This window comes from Macrobrachium nipponense, chromosome 11 (genome assembly GCF_015104395.2).
Source record: "Macrobrachium nipponense isolate FS-2020 chromosome 11, ASM1510439v2, whole genome shotgun sequence".
NCBI lineage: Eukaryota > Metazoa > Arthropoda > Malacostraca > Decapoda > Palaemonidae > Macrobrachium > Macrobrachium nipponense.
Genome location: NC_061087.1, coordinates 52,105,277 through 52,127,377, shown reverse-complemented (window position 1 = coordinate 52,127,377; position 22,101 = coordinate 52,105,277). Strand labels below are relative to the sequence as shown.

General features: G+C 45.0%; 1 protein-coding gene across 3 annotated transcripts in view; it reads left to right on the top strand.

The window, feature by feature from the left end:
- The window catches only part of LOC135205859 (uncharacterized), a 383,300-nt gene that overhangs the window by 126,516 nt on the left and 234,683 nt on the right, over positions 1 to 22,101 (top strand). For all 3 annotated transcript variants that reach the window (XM_064237113.1, XM_064237115.1, XM_064237114.1), the window contains one exon: positions 5,941 to 6,147. In XM_064237113.1, coding sequence (XP_064093183.1) covers positions 5,941 to 6,147 — 207 coding nt within the window. The remainder of the gene's footprint in view (positions 1 to 5,940; positions 6,148 to 22,101) is intronic.

The following is a 22,101-nucleotide window of genomic DNA, read 5'->3' as shown; positions in this document are numbered from 1 at the left end:
AGAGCACGGCCATTGCTTCCAGTACGTTTATGTGGAACTGACGGAACTGAGGTGACCAAGTTCCTTGAACCTCTTGAACTGAGAATATCCTCCCCAACCGCTTAACGAAGCGTCTGTGTGGATGGTAATCCCCGGAGGAGGAAACTGAAGGGGTACCGATATTGATAAGTTCTTGACTTTTGCCCAAGGGTTTTAGACGATTCCGTAGAATCTGAGGGACTGAGGATAATTTGTCCCTGGACCTGACATTTGCTCGTGAGCGCCAGATCCTGGTTAGGTCTTTCAGTTTGGCTTTCATCAAGATGTTTGTCACTGATGCAAACTGGAGTGAACCCAGAATCCTTTCCTGGGTTCTTCTTGACGCAAGTTTGTGACTTAGAAATTGCTTTACTGACTTCGCTATTTCCTTCCTCTTGGCTGATGGAATCGACAGAGTATGGGAGGATAGATTCCATTGAATGCCCAGCCACTGAAAGTTTGACTCCGGAGTGAGTCTTGATTTGGTCCTGTTTATCTTGAAGCCTAGATATTCCAGGAACCGGATTGCTTTCAGTGTTGCTTTGTGACATTCCTCGACTGTTGGAGCCCAAATCAGCCAATCGTCGAGATACGCTACTACCATAATCCCTTGCGATCTTAGTTGTTGGACTACTACTTCCGCCAACTTCGTGAACACCCTGGGTGCTACGTTGAGACCGAAGGGAACTACCTTGAAGGAGAATGCCTGATCTCCTATCTTGAAGCCCAGGTACGGGCGGAAGTGTCTTGCAATAGGGATATGATAGTACGCGTCTGTAAGATCGATAGAGGTGGTGACGGCCCCACGGGGAAGTAAGGTCCGCACCTGCGAGATGGTGAGCATCTTGAACTTGTCGCAGCGAATGGCCAAGTTTAAGCGGGACAAGTCTAAGATTACCCTTCTTTTTTGTGAGCCTTTCTTTGGAACGCTGAACAAGCGCCCTTGAAACTTTAATCTGTTGACTCTCGCTATTGCTCCTTTCTGAAGGAGGTCCTCCGCATACTCCGTCATTCCTTGGATGGAAGTTGACGGAAAGGTCTGGATGGAGGCGGATTTGCCAGCCAACAACTCCAACCCAGGCCTTTCGACACAATGCTTTGTGCCCATTTGCTGAATCCCCACCGGTGACGGAAGAGAAACAGCCTCCCTCCTACCTGAAGGTCCTCATTGATGTTGGTAGCCTCCACGGCCTCCCCTGAAGTGTTTTCCTCTATTGAGGGATCCTCCCGATCCTCTCTGACGAAAGGATCGCTTACCTCTGCCTCCCTTTCCCGAGCGATCATATTTCTGAAACGCCTGGCCTTCAAACACGTTGTTGAAGGCTGGGGAGACCGCGTAAGAAGTGGAAGGTTGAGGCTGAGGGGAAATCACATAAATAGGCTGTGATTGGGCCTTGGAGGTAGAGGGTTGGGCTGCCTGCACCAACGGAACAGCCGAAACAGGCTGGGCAAACCGTTGCTGTTTCTTCTGGTAAGGCTGGAAACGTCTGGGTTTCTTCTGAGCCTTACCCCTGACAGCTTGATCCTGGCGTCTCTTTGCTGTGAGACCCCAGCGATCCTTAAGGCTTTGGTTTAGTCTCGTAGCCTCTGCCTGGACCTCCTTTACCATTGCATCTGGGAAGAGGTCTGCTCCCCAGATGTTTGATGAAAGCAACTTATTCGGTTCATGCCGAATAGTTGCTTCCTGGAGGACATGCTTCCGACAGTTTGTTCTAGCTGTGGCGAACTCGAACATGTCAGACTGCACCGTTTGAGTCAGTGACTTGGTGATTAGCTTGAACAGTGGCTCAGAACCATAAGAAATGGTAGCCACCTCAGTCATGGCCATGGTGTTGATAGACCTGGCCAGCCTAGACTTGGCATCAAATTCCGCCTGAATGAGGCTATCTGGGAGTCTAGGCAGCTTCTCACCAAACTGCTCCATAGCACAGTCTGGTTTGAGTTTGCCCGCAGAAAAAGTGTTGGGCAGGTCTTCCCACAAATCTCCGGTCGAGGGAAGTAGAGGAGATGTAGGGTCCGCTTCCTTTAGCTGCGGTAACGAGTCCCCCTTTTCGGGCCGCTGGAATAGTAACCGTAGCAATCTTTGTAAGGAAAGGAAGCGGAGTACCCTCTTCCATTGTGAAGATTGTAAATGGACTCTTAAACGGTTGTATTTTCGTATTTGAACAGTCCATGTCCTCTAAGCACCTGAGCCATTCTCTTTGAGCCTGGTCACGTGAATAGAGGACTGTCTCTTTCGGAACCTTATCATCTCGTGTCATGGCAGCGGCGGTAAGCCTGGCGTAGCCGATGAACGGCGGCTGGAGATCTTCCGGGAAGAACTCGAAGTCTTCAATCCTTCGAGTTCCGCACTCCGGGATAGAAATAAGCCCGTCTTGGAAGGGGGCGTAAGACGCCACTCTCCAAGGATTGTTCATACTGAACGGAGGCAGAGAGTCATATGGTGGCAACTGAGCTACCCCTGCGCCGAAAGGTGGGGGAGTAGCTAGCGGAGCTTGGCTTAGTCCGGCGATAATATTGTCCTGGGAGTTGATCCTATCAGACAACCGAGAGAACATCTGTTCCATACTGTTCTTGAGAGACCCCACCAGATCCCCCATGTGTTGCAACAGGCCAGCATTGGGATCCAAAGCCGGAGCTGCTGCGGAGGTGGAGGGGTAACTCTGAACAGGAACCAGAGGAAGTGGGGAAACGGTTGACTCCGCTGGAGTGTGTGATCTCTCCTTGGAGGATCTACTCCTTGAGGATTTGGAGCCGGACCCAGACGCTCTAGACACCTCTGCTCCGGGGTTCGTAGCCGGAGACTTGCGAGATGTAGACGCCGACGACGTCTTTTTTGACGACGACGACGTCTTACTCAAGGTTTTAACCGCCGTTTGACCTTTGACCTTAGGTCTAACAGAAGCATCAGGAGAAGTGCAAAGCTCAGTACCTGTAAAGCCTTGGAAGGAAGGAGGAGAATTTGCAGGGGTAGAAGATCCAGTGGCGCCCAAGGGAAGCCCTTGAGCGTCCAACGTACTCACCTCGACCAACAGGTCGTCCACACCTACCATCGGCTCAATGTTTAAATCCAGTGTCGCGACTTCCGACGAGATGTCCTGGCCTGGATCAGTCAACGAGGCGGCGAGCTGCTGCTGAATTAGAGCGATAGTCGGGGCCGCCTCTGCTGGGTCGACGTAGCCCGTTGACTTGCCGCCGGGGAAGATCAGGACCGCCAACCTCTTCTCGAGTATGTAGGGCTGACCCTTGGCGGCGTTCTTCCCAAAACCGCCGACCCAGGCCCGCAGGGTTGCCAGTGCGGTGTCTCTAACAGCAGGAGCCTGGAAGAGAGGGTATTTGTTAGTTTTAAGATTAAGCATAAAATTAAAACTTAAGTATAAGGTGAACTTAAACTATAGAGGATGCGAGATCCCATATAAAACAAGCTTAAGTTTACGATAAGAGGTTAGATTAAACTTAAGAACTATAACCTTGTAGGGATTGGCTAACGGAGTTAGAAATACTTACCCCGTCTAAGAGCTGGCTCACCAGATCATAGCAAATCGTACAGGTCTCGTGAAACCAGACTTGAAGGTTCCCGTGCGGAGTCGCGCATGGAGCATGGGACCGGCAGACTTCATGCCCACAGGGGTCCTGGAGCATGGCATTGCATCCCGGATGCTCACAGTTGGTGGTCTGTAAGTGAAAAGATACATGAGCATCCTAAAGAATCACTTACAGGCTAAAGGTTAAAAGAACTCCGTTGCATGCCGGAGTGCGAAAAAATTTTGGGCATAACCCCTCCCTTATTGCCTGAATAGGCTATAACTCCGGAGAGATCCGGTGTGAGCATGCAGTGGGGGGGGAAGGTTTAAGGTAGCTTAAGATAAACTTAATTTAGTTTAAATTAAAAACTAATTCTTAAACCTATAGATATCGAACGTACCGGACTAAGTCCGGTGCGTGGCGGAGCGTGTCGCGATCTCAGCGCGACGGAGTGGTTAGTAGAGACCAACTGTATGCCGCAGTCCACCCCACAGGGTGAACTAGCACCTTTCCATGTGGATGCCGGAGCTCCGGTAGAAAAGGAGCCCCAGTAAGGTGGGAAAGGGCGAGAGGGCAAACAGACTCGCGCTAGCAACGGAGCGACGGAGTAGCGACGGAGGGGGGAAAGGCCAGTCCCCCCCCCCTTAGCCATCCGGCCGTACCGAGAAGCTGGAGAGGTCGAGTCCAGTCTGGGTCTGTCCCGTCCCCCTACTCCCTCCGCCTGGGGGGAGAGGGAGGCAGGCCCGGGTATGCGGAGCGAGCGTGGGCAGACCAACCCTCCCCCCGACTCTATGGAAGAGCGGGAGGAGGGAAAGATGACTGGACAGGCGTCTGGCTGCTCCGTGATCACGTAGTGACCACGGAGCCGTAACAAAGATACAATGAAATAATAAAGCCTAGTATACACAACCGACTGATCAGAGAGATGCTATAGGGAAGCAACCGAACTGAAGAGCGGTAGCACATGGGACCCATGGGCCATAACCTAGGCTAGGTGAAGCCAGACGCCTTACACTAACGTAAACATAATACATAAATAAACAAATCACTTGTAAAGAAAGAAAACAAAATAGTAGGAGAAAAAATCCAGGAGTGTACGACTAACCCGAAAGAAAGTCTACCACTCAAAGCTAGCCGGGGCCGATACTAAGAGCTGTGGCTAGGGTCTGGATGGAAGCTGCCTACGTAAGGTGAAAGGACATGCATGCATGACATAAACCGCGTAGGCTGTACCCTTAATATAAATAGGATAACTAATAATAGAGCGTAATAAAGTAAGGGAAGGTTCTGGGTATGGGAGACCAAGAACGAACCCGCCACGAGGCAGAACCATGCTGCCATGCTTCCGACCTAGAGCTCGTATTTATACCTAAAAAACGGCAAATACTGACTCAAGGACGGAAAAAACCAAATAGCAATAAACACTGAGTACTTAACTTAGCTGCTGCAATGGCTGTACGCTCCATGACGAATAAATCCAGTAAAAAAGGGCACAAAAATACAGAGCAAAAAAGGGCACGTGTATACGCTGTGCGCTAACTGAAAAGGATGGCCACCAGAGGCGCAGCAGTCGGCAGCATGGGATGGAGTAGTAGTAGTTGCTGCCCACTCTGTGAGTCGGCTCCCCTCTTGTGGGGATTTTGTAGTGGGAGATTTCTATTGGCAAGCGGTTCGTGATAGTGGTCTCACTCGCCATAGTGTTCATACCGACACCCTCTTGGAGGGTGAGCGAGTCAGTTGTACTGACCTTTTTCTTTATTTTATTTATTCTCTGGTATGTGTTAGTACATTTACCTTAGAAATAATGGATTAAAGGATATTTCGCGCAGCGACACGAACTGAGCCCAGAAATGTTTAGTTTGAAAGTGTTTGGAAGGAGGACAGGGAGATTAAATACTTTGTTGGTTAAATGGTTTAGAATGGGCTTTACATTATAGGTCCATGAAACAGATTCTGTACAAGATAGAAGAGTGTTATTTACTAGATGTTAATCCTTGAATTAGTACAGTAACTCCTCAACATAATGGACATCTGTAGTATCAGCTTTGATGTTATGAATCATTTTTAGATGTCATATGTGTTTTGATAAATATTTGACATTGCTATTAGCTGCAAGACAGCTAGAAAATATATTGAAGTGCAAGGTTTAATATAGGGTCTCCAAAGTGTCTGTTAAGTTGAGGTGCTTTACTGGACTTGAAGAGTTAGTGTGGTAACGACTCTTGTCTAGTACTCTGTCTGAAGAGAGAAAAGGAGAGAGAGGTCACATATTTAATTTTTCTTATAGTACTTTTACTCAAATTTATTTATACATTAAAAAAAATTCCCAATACAATCAACACTAAAAACAGTAAATAAAGTTAATGATAATTTGACCGTGTTTTATTCCATTTACAGGCAGATTTAGACCTTGCTCATAGATTGGAGAATCTGAGGAAATCCCATGCTGAGGTTATCCCAACTGAAGAAGAGATGGCATCTCGGCTAGCTCAGTTGAAAGGTCTTCCATCAGATCATTACCACAAGACTCAAAATTCTGGAGCCTCTTATGTGAAACCTGATGGAAGAACTCAGAATCAGAAAGTAGAGGATTTACTGGAGCAGGTAAATTATCATTGCTTTGTAAAAATGTCTTGTTTCCCATCAAAGATGAAACTTGAATTTGCTATAATTAGATAACATGGTACTGAGTTGGCCATATGCACATTAAGTAGCGTACATGATCACTCCCACATTGCAAAATTATTGTGCATCAGATTGTTTACTGGCTATGTAAATTATTCATCTTTTGGTTATCTTGCCTCCTGATCCCAACCCCTTGATGAGATGGGGGGCTTAGGGATCTGCTGCAGGGCGAGCATGCTCTTTTTTGCCTACTCTCATTGCAGTGGATTCAACTGAACATTGTGACCTTTAACACTCTTACGCCGAAGCCCTAAAAATCAAAACCTCTCCTGTATGCCGGCGCCGGTTTGGAGTGAGCGCGGAACCGGAAAAAATAATTTTTTCAAAAAATCACAGCGCGCTTAGTTTTGAAGATTAAGAGTTCATTTTTGGCTCATTTTTTTTTCATTGCCTGAAGTTTAGTATGCAATCATCAGAAATGAAAAATAATATCATTATCATATGTAAATAATGCGATATATGGTACCGAAAAAAAAAAATTCATAGATAATTGTATTCAAATCACGCTGTGCAAAAAACGGTCAAAGCTAACGAGTTACTTTTTTTTCGTTGTATTGTACACTAAATTGCAATCCTTTTGATATATAATACATAGTAAAACAATAAAAGCAACACCGGAAAAATATTATCACAAAATGATGTACGAATTCGTAACGCGCGGACGTAAAAAAATGTTATTTTCAAAAATTCACCGTAATTCTAAATAATGTTCTAGAGACTTCCAATTTGTTTCAAAATTAAGACAAATGATTGAATATTACGATACTGTAAGAGTTTTAGATTAGAATTGCAGATTTCGACCATTTCGGACGAGTTAAATTTGACCGAATGTCGAAATTTTAATATATATTTTTTTTATATGCACATATTTCGAAGATGGAAAAAGCTACAACCTTCAATTATTTTTTATTGTATTCTTCATGAATTTGCGCACATTTTGATATATGAAACTCTATAAAAAGGCTAATATGAAAAGGAGCAAATATTAGGATAATGCGATGTACGTATTTCGGAGACTTGCGGCCGCGAATCGGCGCGCGGAGTGAAGGTAAATATATTTTTCAAAAATTCACCATAAATCACAATATTGTTTTAGAGACTTCAAATTTGTTTCAAAATGAAGAAAAATGACGGAATATTACTAGGCCGTAAGAGTTTTAGCTTACAATTGCGTTTTCAACTATTTCGGTAGAGTCAAATTTGACCGAACGTGGTTTTTTTTCTATTTATCGTGATTTATATGCAAATATTTCGAAAAAAGAGAAAAGCTACAACCTTCAATCATTTTTAGTTGTATTCTACATGAAATTGCGCACATTTTCATATATAAAACTTTATGTAACAGCCAATTTTAAATGGTGCAAACATTTCGACAATCGCACAAAAAAATTCTGATTTTTTCGGAAGAGTTACCGCGCGAACGAAATGTTTTTTTTTTTTTCATAAATTCACCATAAATCGAAATATTGTGCTAGAGACTTCCAAGTCATTGCAAAATGAAGGTAAATGATTGAATATTACTAGAATATAAGAGTTTTAGCTTACAATTGCGTTTTTCAACCATTTCGGTAGAGTCAAAGTTGACCGAAAGTTGAAATTTTTGCACTTAACGTTATTTATATGAAAATATTTCAAAACTGATAAAAGCTACAACCATGGGTTGTTTTTTGTTGTATTGTGCATGAAATTGCGCACATTTCCATATATAAAACTTTATGTAACGGCAAATTTAAAAGGGTGCAAACATTAGGACAATCGCACAAAAAAATTTATCGGAAGAGTTATCGCACGAACGTAAGGAAAAAGTTTTGTCATAAATTCACCATAAATCGAAATATTGTGCTAGAGACGTCCAATTTGTTGCAAAATGAAGGCAAATGATTGAATATTACTATAATATAAGAATTTTAGCTTACAATTGCGTTTCTCGACCATTTCTGTAGAGTCAAAGTTGACCAAAGGTTGAAATTTTGGCACTTATCGTTATTTATATGAAAATATTTCAAAACTGATAAAAGCTACAATCATGAGTATTTTTTTGTTGTATTTTACATGAAATTGCGCACATTTTCATATATAATACTTCATGTAAAGGATAATTTAAAATGGTGCAAAAATTATGTCAAAGTGACGAAATAATTTTTGAGATGTGTCACTGATACTTTTTAGTGCGATAAGAAAGAAATTCGCGCTTGCGCGCCTGCGTAGCGATTGTAAACAAAACAACGCCTTGATCCGTGAACTCCCAGCATCCCCCAAGGCGCGTGATACAAAAGTTTTCGGCTGGTAGGCCTATAAGTATTTTTCTGCGAATTTTTAAAAAAACTTTTTTGAGCCGACGTATGATACGTCCAATCGGCATACGGGAGACATTTTGACTCGACGTTTAATACGTCCAATCGGCGTAAGAGGGTTAACTACTTTACTCTTCCTCCTCCTATAAATTTTCCCTTTCTCTCCTTCCTCTTTCATTGACGACCTTGGCTTGGTTTTGATTCATGGAATTCACTGTTCTTTTTACTTGGAGGATAGAGTTGGACGGCTTGCCACTCCACTCATAAAACTCCAGTACCTGATGTGGTCGAGCAAGGGGAAATTTTTGTTGCTGAGTAATGCCCTCAGTGCTGGGTCCGATCTCTATGGACTAACAAGCCTTAAGGCACTGTTGGTGTGGTGTATATCCAGGTGAGGATCTTAGGGCAGTGGGCCTCCTTGGTGAGAGGAACCTCATCCTGGATGAAATTAATTTTCTCCACCATATGGCAAATCAACCAAACCTTCCTACAACTTCTGGCATGGCAATGGACTATCCCCATGAAATCCTAATTATTCTACAGGAAGTTGGTATTAAAACTAATGCCATATAAACCACCCAGAAAAAGTAAATACAGTCACCTCTCAATTAATGCGTGTTTAATTAACGTGTTTTCGATTTAATGCGAGCTAGAAAATATTTTTTAAAAATTTTAAAATGCGGAAATTTCAATTTCAATAAAGTGAAAGATTTTGAGTCTTTTATTTATGAATAAAGCAAAACACCTTATTTATTAATAGTGCAAAAGATTTTGCTCTGTTTGTCTTTTTTGTCTGACATACATAGTCAGGTATTCTCCTAGCTTAGCATATACATATGAATACAGTAGCCCAGCCTACAGTATATATACTCTATACAACATGTATGGTACAGTAATTAAGATAAGCCAATTCTGGAGGTTCAATACCTTCTGACTGTGATAATTCAGTACAAAAAATAAAAAATAAATGTGGACACAAAGCAAGAATCAGCTTCGTTCTGACATCGGCATAATTGAGCAGTGTCTGGTTGCTGATGGCTTCATATAAGTCTCTAGAACAATATTTAGATTTATGGTGAATTTTTGAAAAAAACATTTTTTTTACATCCGCTTGTTACGAATTCATGCATCATTTTGTGATAATATTTTCTCTGTGTTGCTTTGATAATTTTACAATGTGTTATATACCAAAATGATTGCAGTTTAGTGTACAATACAACGGAAAAAAATTAACTTGTTAGCTTTAACCGTTTTGCTCACAGCGCGATTTGAAAACTATATATGAAATTTTGTTTTTGCGCTATCACATATCGCATTATTTATATATGATAATGATATTTTTTTCATTTCTGATGGTTGCATACTAAACTTCAGGCAATGACAAAAAAAGGAGCCAAAAATGAACTCTTAATCTTGAAAACTAAGCGCGCTGTGATTTAAAAAAAAAAAAAAAAAAATTCAAAAAAAAAAAAAAAAAAAAATTCGCTTCGGCGCTCACTCCGAGACCTCCTAGGCATACGGGAGAATATTTTTATTATACCCCTTAGGCGTTTAAGGGTTAATAAAACCACCACTCCAGTAACAAAAAATATTCACCTCTATTTCACCAATAACTCCATGTGGAATAAAACAAGTCTCCAAAAACTATTATATCTCCAAGCAGGATAATCAAAAAAGGGATTTTGACGAAGGAAAAATCTATTTCTGGGCGAGGGTTCGTGTCGCCCAGTGAAATAATCCTTAAGTTCATTATTTCTAAGGTAAATGAAGCTAACATATACCAGAGAAAAAACTAAATCAGGAAGATGTCAGAATAACTGACTCGCTCACCCTAAATAAAAAGAGGGTGTCGGTATGGTATCTGGGGCGAGTGAGACCACTACCACGAACCTCTTGCCATTTAGAACTCTCCTACACCAAAATCCCCTTCCTGAGAGGGCCGATCCATAGGCAGGGACGGCAACTACTACTACTACTACGCCCCGCACCACGCCGACTGCCGCGCCTCTGGTGGTCATCCTTGTAGTTAGATGCCAATCTTGGGCTACAGGGGGGGATTTCACTGGGCGACACGAACCCTCGCCCAGAAATAGATTTTTCCTTCGTCAAAATCCCTTTTCTGGGCTCAGTTCATGTCGCTGCGTGAAATAGTACCAGAGAAATAGCACAAGATTATAAAACAAAGAGGAAGGTCTCAATGAAACTATGAAATAAAACAAATAATATAATATTGAGAACTTACAAGTAATCATACAGAAAGTTAACTTAACATAAAAATAGTGGACTTATAGTTAACTTAAGATTAAACTTATATTGGTATTGATAACTTATCTAGGATAGTGAGTTAAATGTTTACATGGGGAATTACTCACTAGATAAAAATTATTCTCTAAAAGTTATAGTAAATCAATAGGTGTGCTACCCTAGCATAAAAATAAGGGTAGCAGCACCAAATGGACAATTCATAAATTACAATAATGTTGTGGGTGCCCCTAGCAAAAAAATAAGGGACACACCACCATAATCATAATCATAAGCAGCTAAGGCTAAAGGACTATATAGAGCATAACGGTAGGTTAGGTGAAATATTAGTTGAGGCAGGTAGAAAGGAGATCTGGATCTTCAACTACGACTACAGTGCAGTGTCAGGGGAAACTATGTTTCCCGCTGCCACTGCTGGAAATTTTAAAGATTCCAAGGACTTTAGATAATGACGCTTAAAAACTGTCTGCGATTTCCAGCCAGTGTATTTCTTTAAATCGTCAAAGTTCATATGCTGGAAATAATTAATAGAGGTGGCTACTGCCCTGATATCATGGGCTTTTGGGAATGATTCAGGATTTGCTTGTTTAATGAAGTAAAGGATCTGCTGTCTGATACCTTTTACTGATATAGTGCCACCTTTTTCTCTCATAAAGAGAGGACCTGAGGATCTAGAGGATGTCCTAGACAGAAAGGCTCGTAAGGTCATCACTGGACAAAGAGAAGGGTCTTGGGGGAGAGGGATGATTTTCCAAGGGGCCCATCTCGCTAAAGGATCCTCATTTTTTGCTAGAAAACTACGATCCGGGGACAGTAAAACTTCTCCTGAAGGGAGGAATTCTACGTGACCCGCATCTCTGGATAGAGCCGACAGTTCTGAAATTCTGGCCCCTGAGGCCAAACTTAGCAAGAATAGCGTCTTTCTTAGTAGCATTATGAATGAACAAGAAGAGTTGTCAGTATCTAAAGCCAGTTTGAGGACATCATTCAAAAACCATGGTACTGAACTAGGCCTTTCAGAAGGTCTAAGTCTAGCACAAGCTTTGGGAATAGACGTAAAGTAAGAGTCTGTTAAGTCTATTTGAAAACCCAGCTGAAAGATTTTCTTTAAAGCTGATTTATTAGTGGTAATAGTGCTAGCTGCTAATCCTTTTTCGAATAAGGCTCTGAAGAAGGATATAGCTGAATTTACTGTCATGGTTGTGGTGTTTGTCTCCTTCAGGAAAGATGCTAACTTCTTAACAGCAGCATCATACTGTCTCAAAGTTGATTCCCTCTTATCTGATTCTAAGAAAAGAATATTTTGGGGATCGATATCTGCATCTTTTTTAGCCGCAAACTTCATGAAGTCCATAAAGTTAGGGTTTTGAGAATTCCTGAGGAAGCGAACACAGTCCTCATTTGTACTGTCTGAGATAGTCTGGGATTGGGAATCCGTCGAGGTCGAAGACCCAATTCCAGAAGCAAAGGGTACCAGTTGCTCTTTGGCCAGTTGGGGGCTACTAGGGCTACTTGTCCCTTGAAAGTCCTGAGTTTGTTCAGTACTTTCAATAGAAGATTCACTGGAGGAAAGATGTATATCTACTTCCACTGATTCCAATCTATGGACAAGGCGTCTGTGGCATAAGCCAGAGGGTCCAGGTTGGGGGCCACATAGCAAGGGAGCTTGTGGTTTGCTTGAGAGGCGAAAAGATCTACTTGGAGACCCGGGACACTCCGGCGTATCCACTGGAACGACCTGTTGTCCAGGGACCACTCTGATTCTAGAGGAACTGATCGAGACAAGGCGTCTGCTATCACGTTCCTTACTCCCGCCAGGTGGGTGGAGGATAGATGCCATTTGTACTTATTTGCCAGAGAGAAAATGGCTATCATGACATGGTTCACATGTTTTGATTTGGATCCTCCCCTGTTGATGCAGTGTACTACTACTGCGCTGTCCAATACCAGTTTTATATGAGAATTCTTTGGTGGAAGGAGCCTCTTCAGAGTGAGAAATACTGCCATAGCCTCCAATACGTTTATGTGGAGCTGGCGGAACTGAGGTGACCAAGTTCCTTGAACTTTTTTGAACTGAGAGTATCCTCCCCATCCTCTTAGCGAGGCGTCTTTGTGGATGATCAACGCCGGAGGAGGATATTGAAGAGGAACTGACTTGGACAGGTTCTTTGTTTCCGCCCATGGACGGAGATGATTTCGAAGAATCTGCGGGATCACTGACAACTTGTCCCGAGATTTGGCATTTGCTCTTGGGCGTTAAACTCGGTTTATGTCTTTGAGTCTTGCTTTCAGCAGAACATCTGTAACTGACGTAAACTGGAGTGAACCTAGGATCCTTTCTTGGTTTCTCCTTGACGCCCGTTTGTTCTTGAGGAATTGCCTTACTGACTTGGCTATTTCTTTCCTCTTGTCCACAGGAATTGACAGATTGTGAGAGGTTAAGTCCCAATGAATGCCGAGCCATTGGAAACGCGACTCCGGAGTGAGCCTGGACTTTGTCCTGTTTATTTGGAACCCTAGGTGCTCCAGAAATTGAAGTACCTTGTTTGTGGCTCTGAGGCATTCCTCGACGGTTGGCGCCCAAATCAGCCAATCGTCAAGGTACGCTACTACCATTATCCCTTGTGATCTTAGTTGTTGTACCACTACTTCCGCTATTTTCGTGAATACCCTGGGGGCTACATTCAGCCCGAAGGGCATCACTTTGAAAGAGAATGCCTGGTCTCCCAGCTTGAAGCCTAGGTATGGGCGAAAGTGTCTCGCGATTGGAATATGATAGTATGTGTCTGTAAGATCGATAGAGGTGGTGACGGCCCCACGGGGAAGTAAGGTCCGCACCTGCGAGATGGTCAGCATTTTGAACTTGTCGCAACGAATGAATAAGTTTAGCCGGGACAAGTCTAAGATTATTCTTCTTTTTGATGAGCCTTTCTTTGGCACGCTGAATAAGCGTCCTTGAAACTTTAAATGCTTGACTCTCGACACTACTCCTTTCTGAAGGAGCTCCTCTGCGTAATCTGCCAATTCCTTTGATGGTAACTGAACGAATGACTTGGATGGAGGGGGACCTTTGATCCAACTCCAACCCAGTCCTTTGGACATAATGCTCTGTGCCGGAAGAGGAACAGCCTCCCTCCTACCCGGGAGATCTCACTGCTGTTGTGCGGAATGAGCTCCGCGTCCTCCACAGAAGTGCTTAACCCTGTTGGTAGCTCCTCCTGCGCCTCATTGCCGAAAGGCACCTCTAGCCCTGCTTCCCCTAGCAAACCTGTTGAAGGTTTGGAAGGCTTGGCTTTCAAACACCTGGTTGAATGCCGGGGAAACAGCGTAAGAGTTCGAGGGCTGACCTTGTGGGGACAGCAGGAGAATCGGTTGGTTCGGTCCTTTTGGTGCTGCTGATTGTCCTGTCTGAGCAACTGGAACAGCCTGTACGAAGTGTTGCTGTTGCTGCTTCTGGTATGGCTGGAACCTCTTTGTCTTCTTCAGCTTTTTGCTAGAGGAGGAAGAGTTCTCAGGTTTCCTCTTAGCCGAGAGACCCCAACGAGCTCTGAGGCTCTGGTTAAGCCTCGTCGCCTCGTGTTGGACCTCATTAACTGCCAATTCTGGGAAGAGGTCCGCCCCCCAGATGTTGTAGGAAAGCAACTTGTTCGGTTCGTGCCGAATCGTTGCTTCCTGAAGGACGTGCTTCCGGCAGTTCCTTCTCGCCACTATAAACCTGTACAAGTCCGCTTGAACTGTCTGAGTTTGCGACTTGGCTAGGAGCTTAAAAAGAGGCTCCGTGCCGTACGTCAAAGCAGCCACTTCAGTCATAACCAGGGTGTTGAGGGTTCTGCCTAGCCTGGTTCTTGCCTCAAACTCCGCCTGAATGAGGTTGTCTGGTAATCTGGGTAACTTCTCCCCGAACTGTTCCATGGCACAGTCCAGCTTAAGTTTACCTACCGTAAAAGTGGTCGGTAGGTTCTCCCACAAATCACCGAAAGCAGGGAAGAGAGGGGACGTAGGGTCCGATTCCCTTAGTTGTGAAAGGGGTTCATCCTTCATGCCCGCCTGCATTGTGACCTCTGCTATCTTCGTCGTAAAGGGGAGTGGTGCCTCCTCCTCTGTGGCAAAGATAGTAAACGGGCTCTTGAATGCTTGGAGTCTGGTATTAGTGCAGTCCCAGTCCTCCAAGCAATGCAACCACTCCCTCTGAGCATGGTCCCGGCTATACAACAGCGTTTCCTCTGGGATTTTATCTTTCCTATTTAAGGCTGTCTCCGTCAGCCTCGCATATCCCATGAAAGGAGGCTGTAAGTCGGCTGGGTGGAACTCGAAGTCCTCGATCCTTCGAGTTCCACATTCCGGAATGGAAATCATGCCGTCCTTGAAGGGAGCATAAGCTGCTACCCTCCAAGGATTACTCATAGAGAAGGCAGGGAGGGTGTCATAGTCCGGCAGCTGGGCAAGACCAGCTCCTGCTACCGGGAGGTCGGCCTGAGGTGCCTGGTTCAGGCCTGCCAGGCGATTCTCCTGGTCGGACACTCGTTCAGTCAGGTTCTGAATGGATTGTCCCGACTGGTTAAGAGTGGTAGAGAGTTGAGCAAACATCTCGTACTGAGAGACCCGACCAAATCACCTACATGCTGCATCATTCCTGCTGAAAATGCAGCAGGATCGAAGTTACCAGGTACCACGACCCCGGCAGGAGTCACCGGAGGAGTTCCGGCAGCAGCGGGAGAAGGTACAGACTCGACAGGAGTACGGGCCTTCTCCTTAGAGGACTTGCCTCTTGACCCTTTAGAATATGAAGACGAAGACGACTTCACTTTCTCTGCTCCGGGATGGGAAGCCGGAGGCTTATGAGAAGTAGAAGAAGACGACGTCTTCTGAAGAGTCTGCTGCTCCCTGTGCCCCTTTACCTTGGGGGTCACAGATGCAGCAGGTGTACTAGCAGGGATCTCCGATCCCGTAAAGCCCTGAAAAGAAGAAGATGAAGGAACAGGTGATGAAGATCCAGAATCAACCAAGGGAAGCCCTTGGGCGCCCAACAAACCTACCTCAACTAGTAAATCCTCCGCACCTACCGTCATTGGCTCTATATTCAGATCAAGTGTGGCTACTTCCGCCACGATGTCTTGGCCTCCTCCCTCGATCAAGGCTTGTTCCACTTGCTGTTGGATGGAAGCAATTGTAGGAGCTGCCGCGGCGGGATCCACATACCCCGTCGACTTCCCGCTCGGGAAGATCTGGACAGCCAGCTTCTTATCAAGTATATAGGGCTGTCCTTTGGCGGCGTTCCTTCCGAAGCCACCTACCCAGGCCTTCAGGGTAGCCGACGCGACTTCCTTAACGGCGGCAGCCTGGAAAAGAGGGTCATTGTAGTCCTTACAACGAAGCCCCGAGGACGGATCATTACCAAAATTGAATATGACCATAAGTAACTTAAAGCTAAGATATGTGACAGTATATATGTCATGAAAGGAACAAACCTGACACCGATATATACTTACTCCGTCCAAAAACTGGCTCACCAGCTCGTAGCAAATGGTACAAGCCTTGTGATGCCATACTAACATCTCGTTGTGGCAGGTAGCACACGGAGCGTGAGTCCTACAGACCTCATGCCCGCAGGGGTCTTGGAGGACGGCGTTACATCCCGCCTCCTGACAGTTAGTAACCTGTAAGTGGAAAGATACATAAGTATCAACGTTATACACTCGCAGGGCTACTGTGATACTCCGTTGCATGCCAGAGTAGTCTAAAATTATTGGACATAATGCACCCCTGAACTCCTTGTGGAAGAAGGTCTATGACCTAAGACGCTGGTTGGGAACTCCGGTGTACACCGGAGAGGTGAGTATGATTCAACCAGATGTTTTTATATATACCCATAATGAGTTTCGAGGAGTAATATACCACGCCGGAGACAGGAGAGGATGCCTTATACTTAGACTAGTAAAGTTACACTAAAGTGGAGCGTGTAGCTCTGCCGTACAAACACACACACCCCCCCCCCCCCCCACAACTAGAGGAGCGCCCGGATAGCAAGCAAGTGCTCCGCCGGAAGACGAAGGGGGTACATAAGATAGGGAAAGCTTCTATGACCAACTGAAATTGCATCTACTCCACCAGCTACCCCCTCCCGACAACCGAAGGAACACCCGGATAGTGAGCAGGTGCTCTGTCCGCTGGCGGAGAGGTAAAGCATATGAGGAGGGAGAGAAATCAGACCCAAGGCACGCCGGAGAAGACCCGAAGCGACCGGAGGGTGGGGTGGCCAACCCCAACCCCCGACCACGCCGGAGCTCTTCCAGAGCCCGAGTAAAGACATGCAGTTCACCAGTGCTTACAGCTGTCCTAAACTCCCGTGACCCCCTTGGCTAGGGGGAGGGGGGAGAAGAGCTCGGATGGTTGCCATAGCAACCGTAAGCAAGCCAGGACAGAACCCCCCCCTTCCGTCTGGAGGGAGGGGAGGGGACTGGGACTAGGGCGAACAGAGGCACCACGCGATCGCACGTGGACCAAGAGGTGATAAGGCAACAAAACCGACTAGGCCGGCGACCACGTGAGCCCGAAGGACCACGGGGCTATAAAGCAACAAAACTGCAGATTAAGATCTAATGCAACAAAACCGCCTAGGAACTGGTCGCCCTAAAAGCTAACCCAATAAAAATATAAATAAATAAAAACTTTTACATTGTAAGACAGAGAGAGAGAGGGAAAACATGAGTGAAAGAGAAAGAGATGTCCAGGAGGAGTAGGCTGGTTCCGAAGAAGTCAGCCAACTGCTCAAAAGCTAGCCTTAGCTGATACGTAGATGGAGGGCAATAGCCAGGATGCTGGACCAGGAAAATATAATTAATCACTCAGGCGCCTACACACGTAGACAAAGAGACATGCGTGCATGAACGAGATCTAAGGTATAGGCAATGAAATCCCTACAAACGATGTAAAAGATAATGAGAACTAGTGTAGCACGTGATAAAAAACCCATGAAAGGTAAAAACAATGGAAGATGTCTCGGTATAGAGGACCGGGAAATCTAACCAGACACAAGGCAAGCCGCTGGCCGCCATGCGCCGATCAGGCGGCCTTATTTCGGACCTAAAAAACAGTAAATAAGGGCCCCTGGCTGACAAAACTAAATCCAGACCTTTCGGGTTACTTAACTTTGCTGCAGCGATAGCTGCGCGTTCCATGGTGGAGATAAATCCAAGGGAAATAGCACAAAAACACTGAGCAAAAGATGACACGTGTTTCCTAGTTCAGCTAACGAAAAGGATGACCACCAGAGGCGCGGCAGTTGGCGTGGTGCGGGGCGTAGTAGTAGTAGTTGCCGTCCCTGCCTATGGATCGGCCCTCTCAGGAAGGGGATTTTGGTGTAGGAGAGTTCTAAATGGCAAGAGGTTCGTGGTAGTGGTCTCACTCGCCCCAGATACCATACCGACACCCTCTTTTTATTTAGGGTGAGCGAGTCAGTTATTCTGACATCTTCCTCTTAATGAACTTAAGGATTATTTCACGCAACGACATAAACTGAGCCCAGAAATGAAACTCCACCTCCAAAAAAATGCACTCAAAGCACCTAGCTGAAACACTCAAAAAATATTGCCACATGTCTCCTCAAAAATGTCTCTCCATTTGCAACAAAATTGGCTGCAAAATAATTGAACTAAACATAGCTCTCACCACCATAGGCCTAGACTGGAATATTTAAAAAAAAAAAAAATCAAATGGCCAAAAATATTATGTCTCCAATTCTCCAGGTAAATAACTCAATGTTATAGTCAAAAACTATAAACTCTCTGTTTAGCATAACTGCTGAAAAAGGGCAAAAACTCGGCAAATAAAAATTGCCCAGGAAATTCTAGAAAAAATCACCAATGTGCCACAACTCATTATAACAAAACTCCAAATTCAAAGTGTCTAAGCAAAGACTTCTCCATATGCACTACGGCATAAGGCCATTAGAAACTTCTTGCAGGGGGCATTCATGTACATCGGAATCCCCCTGTGAGGAGTGTCATACCTGGTTGCCTGCCCAGTGGGTTGAGTATTGCCAGCGGCGAAGTAAAAAGAAGAAAAGGGATTCTTCACCTTTTGAGTTCTTCCTCAAAGACCAAACGACCCAGACCTTCTGCTTCCTCGTTGGGGACTCCGTCCTTTGGGACCTTCAGCATCTCACTCCGGGAGTGAAGCACATTAGAGCGACAATTTAACTCCTGGCCAGCCTTTGAAAGAGTGAGACCTGCTTGTTTCCCCCTGGTGAAACAGGAAGGCCTGGCCCTTCTGAGGATGAGCCTTATTTTTCAGTACGTGTTGACGACGCCCTTCGTGTTTTGTGGCCTTCGTTGGGACTTCCTGGCCTGCCATCGAAGGAGAGACTTTTGTTGGCACTCTCCTCTGGGGCTGTCTTCCTTCTTAGTCTCCTCGGAGGAGGCAGCCGCATCCTCCCATGCTGTTAAGGAAGATGCCCTTCCCTCTGCGGCACAGCCCCCAGAGCCCTCCCCTGCAGAGGCTCTTTTCGACGCTGACCAGGTCTGTCCTCCTGTCTGCCCGCCCAACGCGCTGCTTCACCACTGCCTCAGCAACAGTATAAGGGCTCATCGAGACGCGCTACTGCCTGTGCACGCCAACGTGCGTATCTCGTTTTTTCTAAACACTCCAGCAGGCGCTCTCGGTCTCCAGTATCATGCCCCAGACACGCTCCTTTTTCAGAACGCTCTTCTTCATCTACACACGCAACAAGACGAGCAGTTTCACCTGTAGAGCGTCAACGCTCTCCAGCACGTTCTAACGTGCATGGCTCTAGGCTTTCTCCTGCGCACTAATATTCACGCCATTCACCTGCATGTGTTTACGCGCATTCAGAACCTGTGTGCGCGCCTGCGCCAACACACGCTCTTGCTCCTGCAGATACACACACACCTGTAAAACTTTTTTCCTCTGTTTTTTGCAATGTTTCAACATGGAAAAGGGAGACATCTGAGTTAGAGTACCCATCTTTGGAACTTCCATCGTCCGCTCCTCCTCCGGAGGTCCCATCTCCACCTAGGGATCCTCGTAAAGCTGCAACCCAGCCTTCCAAAAGGCAGCCATATAGGCTTTCACCATTGATCAGAGGTAGTCATTCCCGACTCCTCCTCAAGAACAAGGCCACAAGCGGGCTCCTTCTCCTTTATATGACCTTTCAGCTCCCCTTCCGATTCCTCTTGGGAAGTTGGGAGAGCAGTTAAGGGGATTTACTATCCCTAAGTTGCCACATGTGCCTAACGTCAGGCAAGAGGCACTCTGGAAGCAAAAGCATCCTGTGACTCGTCCTTACGAGTCCAGACCTCTAACCTCTCGAGGTTCTCAATCTCCAAGGGCTCGTTCCCTGGTAGAGAAGTATCATATCTCGTCCATCGAGTTCGAACCCAGTTGAGATCCTCCTGACAGGGCTCCAACAGTGCTTGCGGAGAGGGCTCCATCTCTTATCTTCAGCTTTGCCAGAAGCAGACAGGCATCCTCCAACTCCACCTACAAGGAAATATAATTAGGTTCATTAACTCCTTTTTAACAGACCGGTTTGTAAGAGTAAGAATAGGAAATAATTTATCTTCCCCATTCAAACTAGAAGAAGGTGTTCTACAGGGGAGTGTGCTGAATGTAACTTGTTTTGCTGTTGCTACAGGGGAGTGTGCTGAATGTAACTTGTTTTACTGTTGCCATTGATAGCGTCATCAATGAAATATCAAATCCTGTTCGGGCCTCACTTTTTATTGATGATCTAGCTATTTATTGCATTGCATATGATGCGGAATCGGCTTGCAGGTATTTACAAAAATCCATTGACTCTTATCTCTCGATGGGCAAACAAAATGGTTTTAGGTTCTCAACAAGTAAGACAGTTGCTGTTCGCTTTACTAGGAGTAGACGTCAAGAAGTTGTATCAAGTATGAAACTTGATGGGTCTGTTCTACCATATGCGGATGATGTCAAGTTCTTAGGAATGATTTTTTATTCCGAACTCACATGGTCTAAGCATATTGAAAATTTAGAGTGCAAAGTAAAGAAATCTCTCAGTCTTCTGAAAGTGGTCTGTGGCTTTAACTGGGGTGCAGATAAGAAAACTTTGCTACAACTATATGATGCATTATGTAGATCAAAGTTAGATTATCGACGCCAGATTTATTCATCAGCATGCAAAAGTAAACTTCACGAACTTGATGTAGTCCAAAATATGGGTTTATGTATTTGCTCTGGGGCTTTTCTAACATCCCCCGGCGAGTCTTTATGTGGATACGCACCAACTTCCACTTGATTTACGACGTGAAGAATTAGGCCTCCGATACTTGATGAGGATTAAAAGTAATGCTAGCAACCCGTCAAATAAGGTTATTAATCAATTTGATGCTAAATGAAAATTCTATACTGTCTCAGAATGTTCATGAATTGGCCCCTTCCAAAATTTCACCTTGGTTCATACCAAAAGCTGAACTGTGCAAGAAAAATATAGTAAAAAAGAACACTCCCAATGAAGTAATAGTCACTTTTTAGAACATGATGAAGTTTATAATAACGACTATAAAATTTATACAGATGGCTCAAAGTCAAGCGAGGGAGTAGGTTTAGCTGTAGTCACTGATGATTTTTGTAATGTTCCAAAGCTGCATCCAGCTGCTTCAGTATACACAGCTGAACTCTCTGCTATTGTAAAAGCCCTAGAAATTGCATATCATTCAAATAAGAAGTCTTGTGTCAGACTGTAAAAGTACTCTGGAAAGCCTGAACAGTTATAATTCTTCTCATCCTTTTGTACGTAAGGCTCAGGCGTGGCTGTTTCGCATTTCGTGTAGGCATAAAACAGTATGTTTTTCTTGGATTCCTGGTCATGTTGGGATCCCAGGTAATGAAGAAGCAGACCGAGAAGCAAAAATGTCTGTTCCCAAGGAGAAATTGATACAAATAAGAATCCCCCATTTTGACATGAAAATCTCTTATTTGTAAGAAAGTGGCAGGAGCGATGGTACTTCCAGATCCCAATCCATCCGTTGTCCAGGAAGTATCTTTGTCTTGTTGTAGCGTACAGTGTTCCAATTCAAGGTCCTACGTTTTGGTCTCTCCACACCTCTGCAAGTCTTCACTTGGGTTTTCACTCTAGTGTTGACATAGGCTCATCGCCAGGGCACTCGTCTATTGTGTTACCTAGACGATTGGCTGATACTGGTGCCCTTGGTGGAACTGCTTCATCCCCAACGAGACAGGGTTCTGGCATTTTGTCATGATCTGGGGATCATGATGAACCTCAAGAAGTCCTCTCTAGAGCCCTCTCAATGACTGGTGTATCTCAGTACGT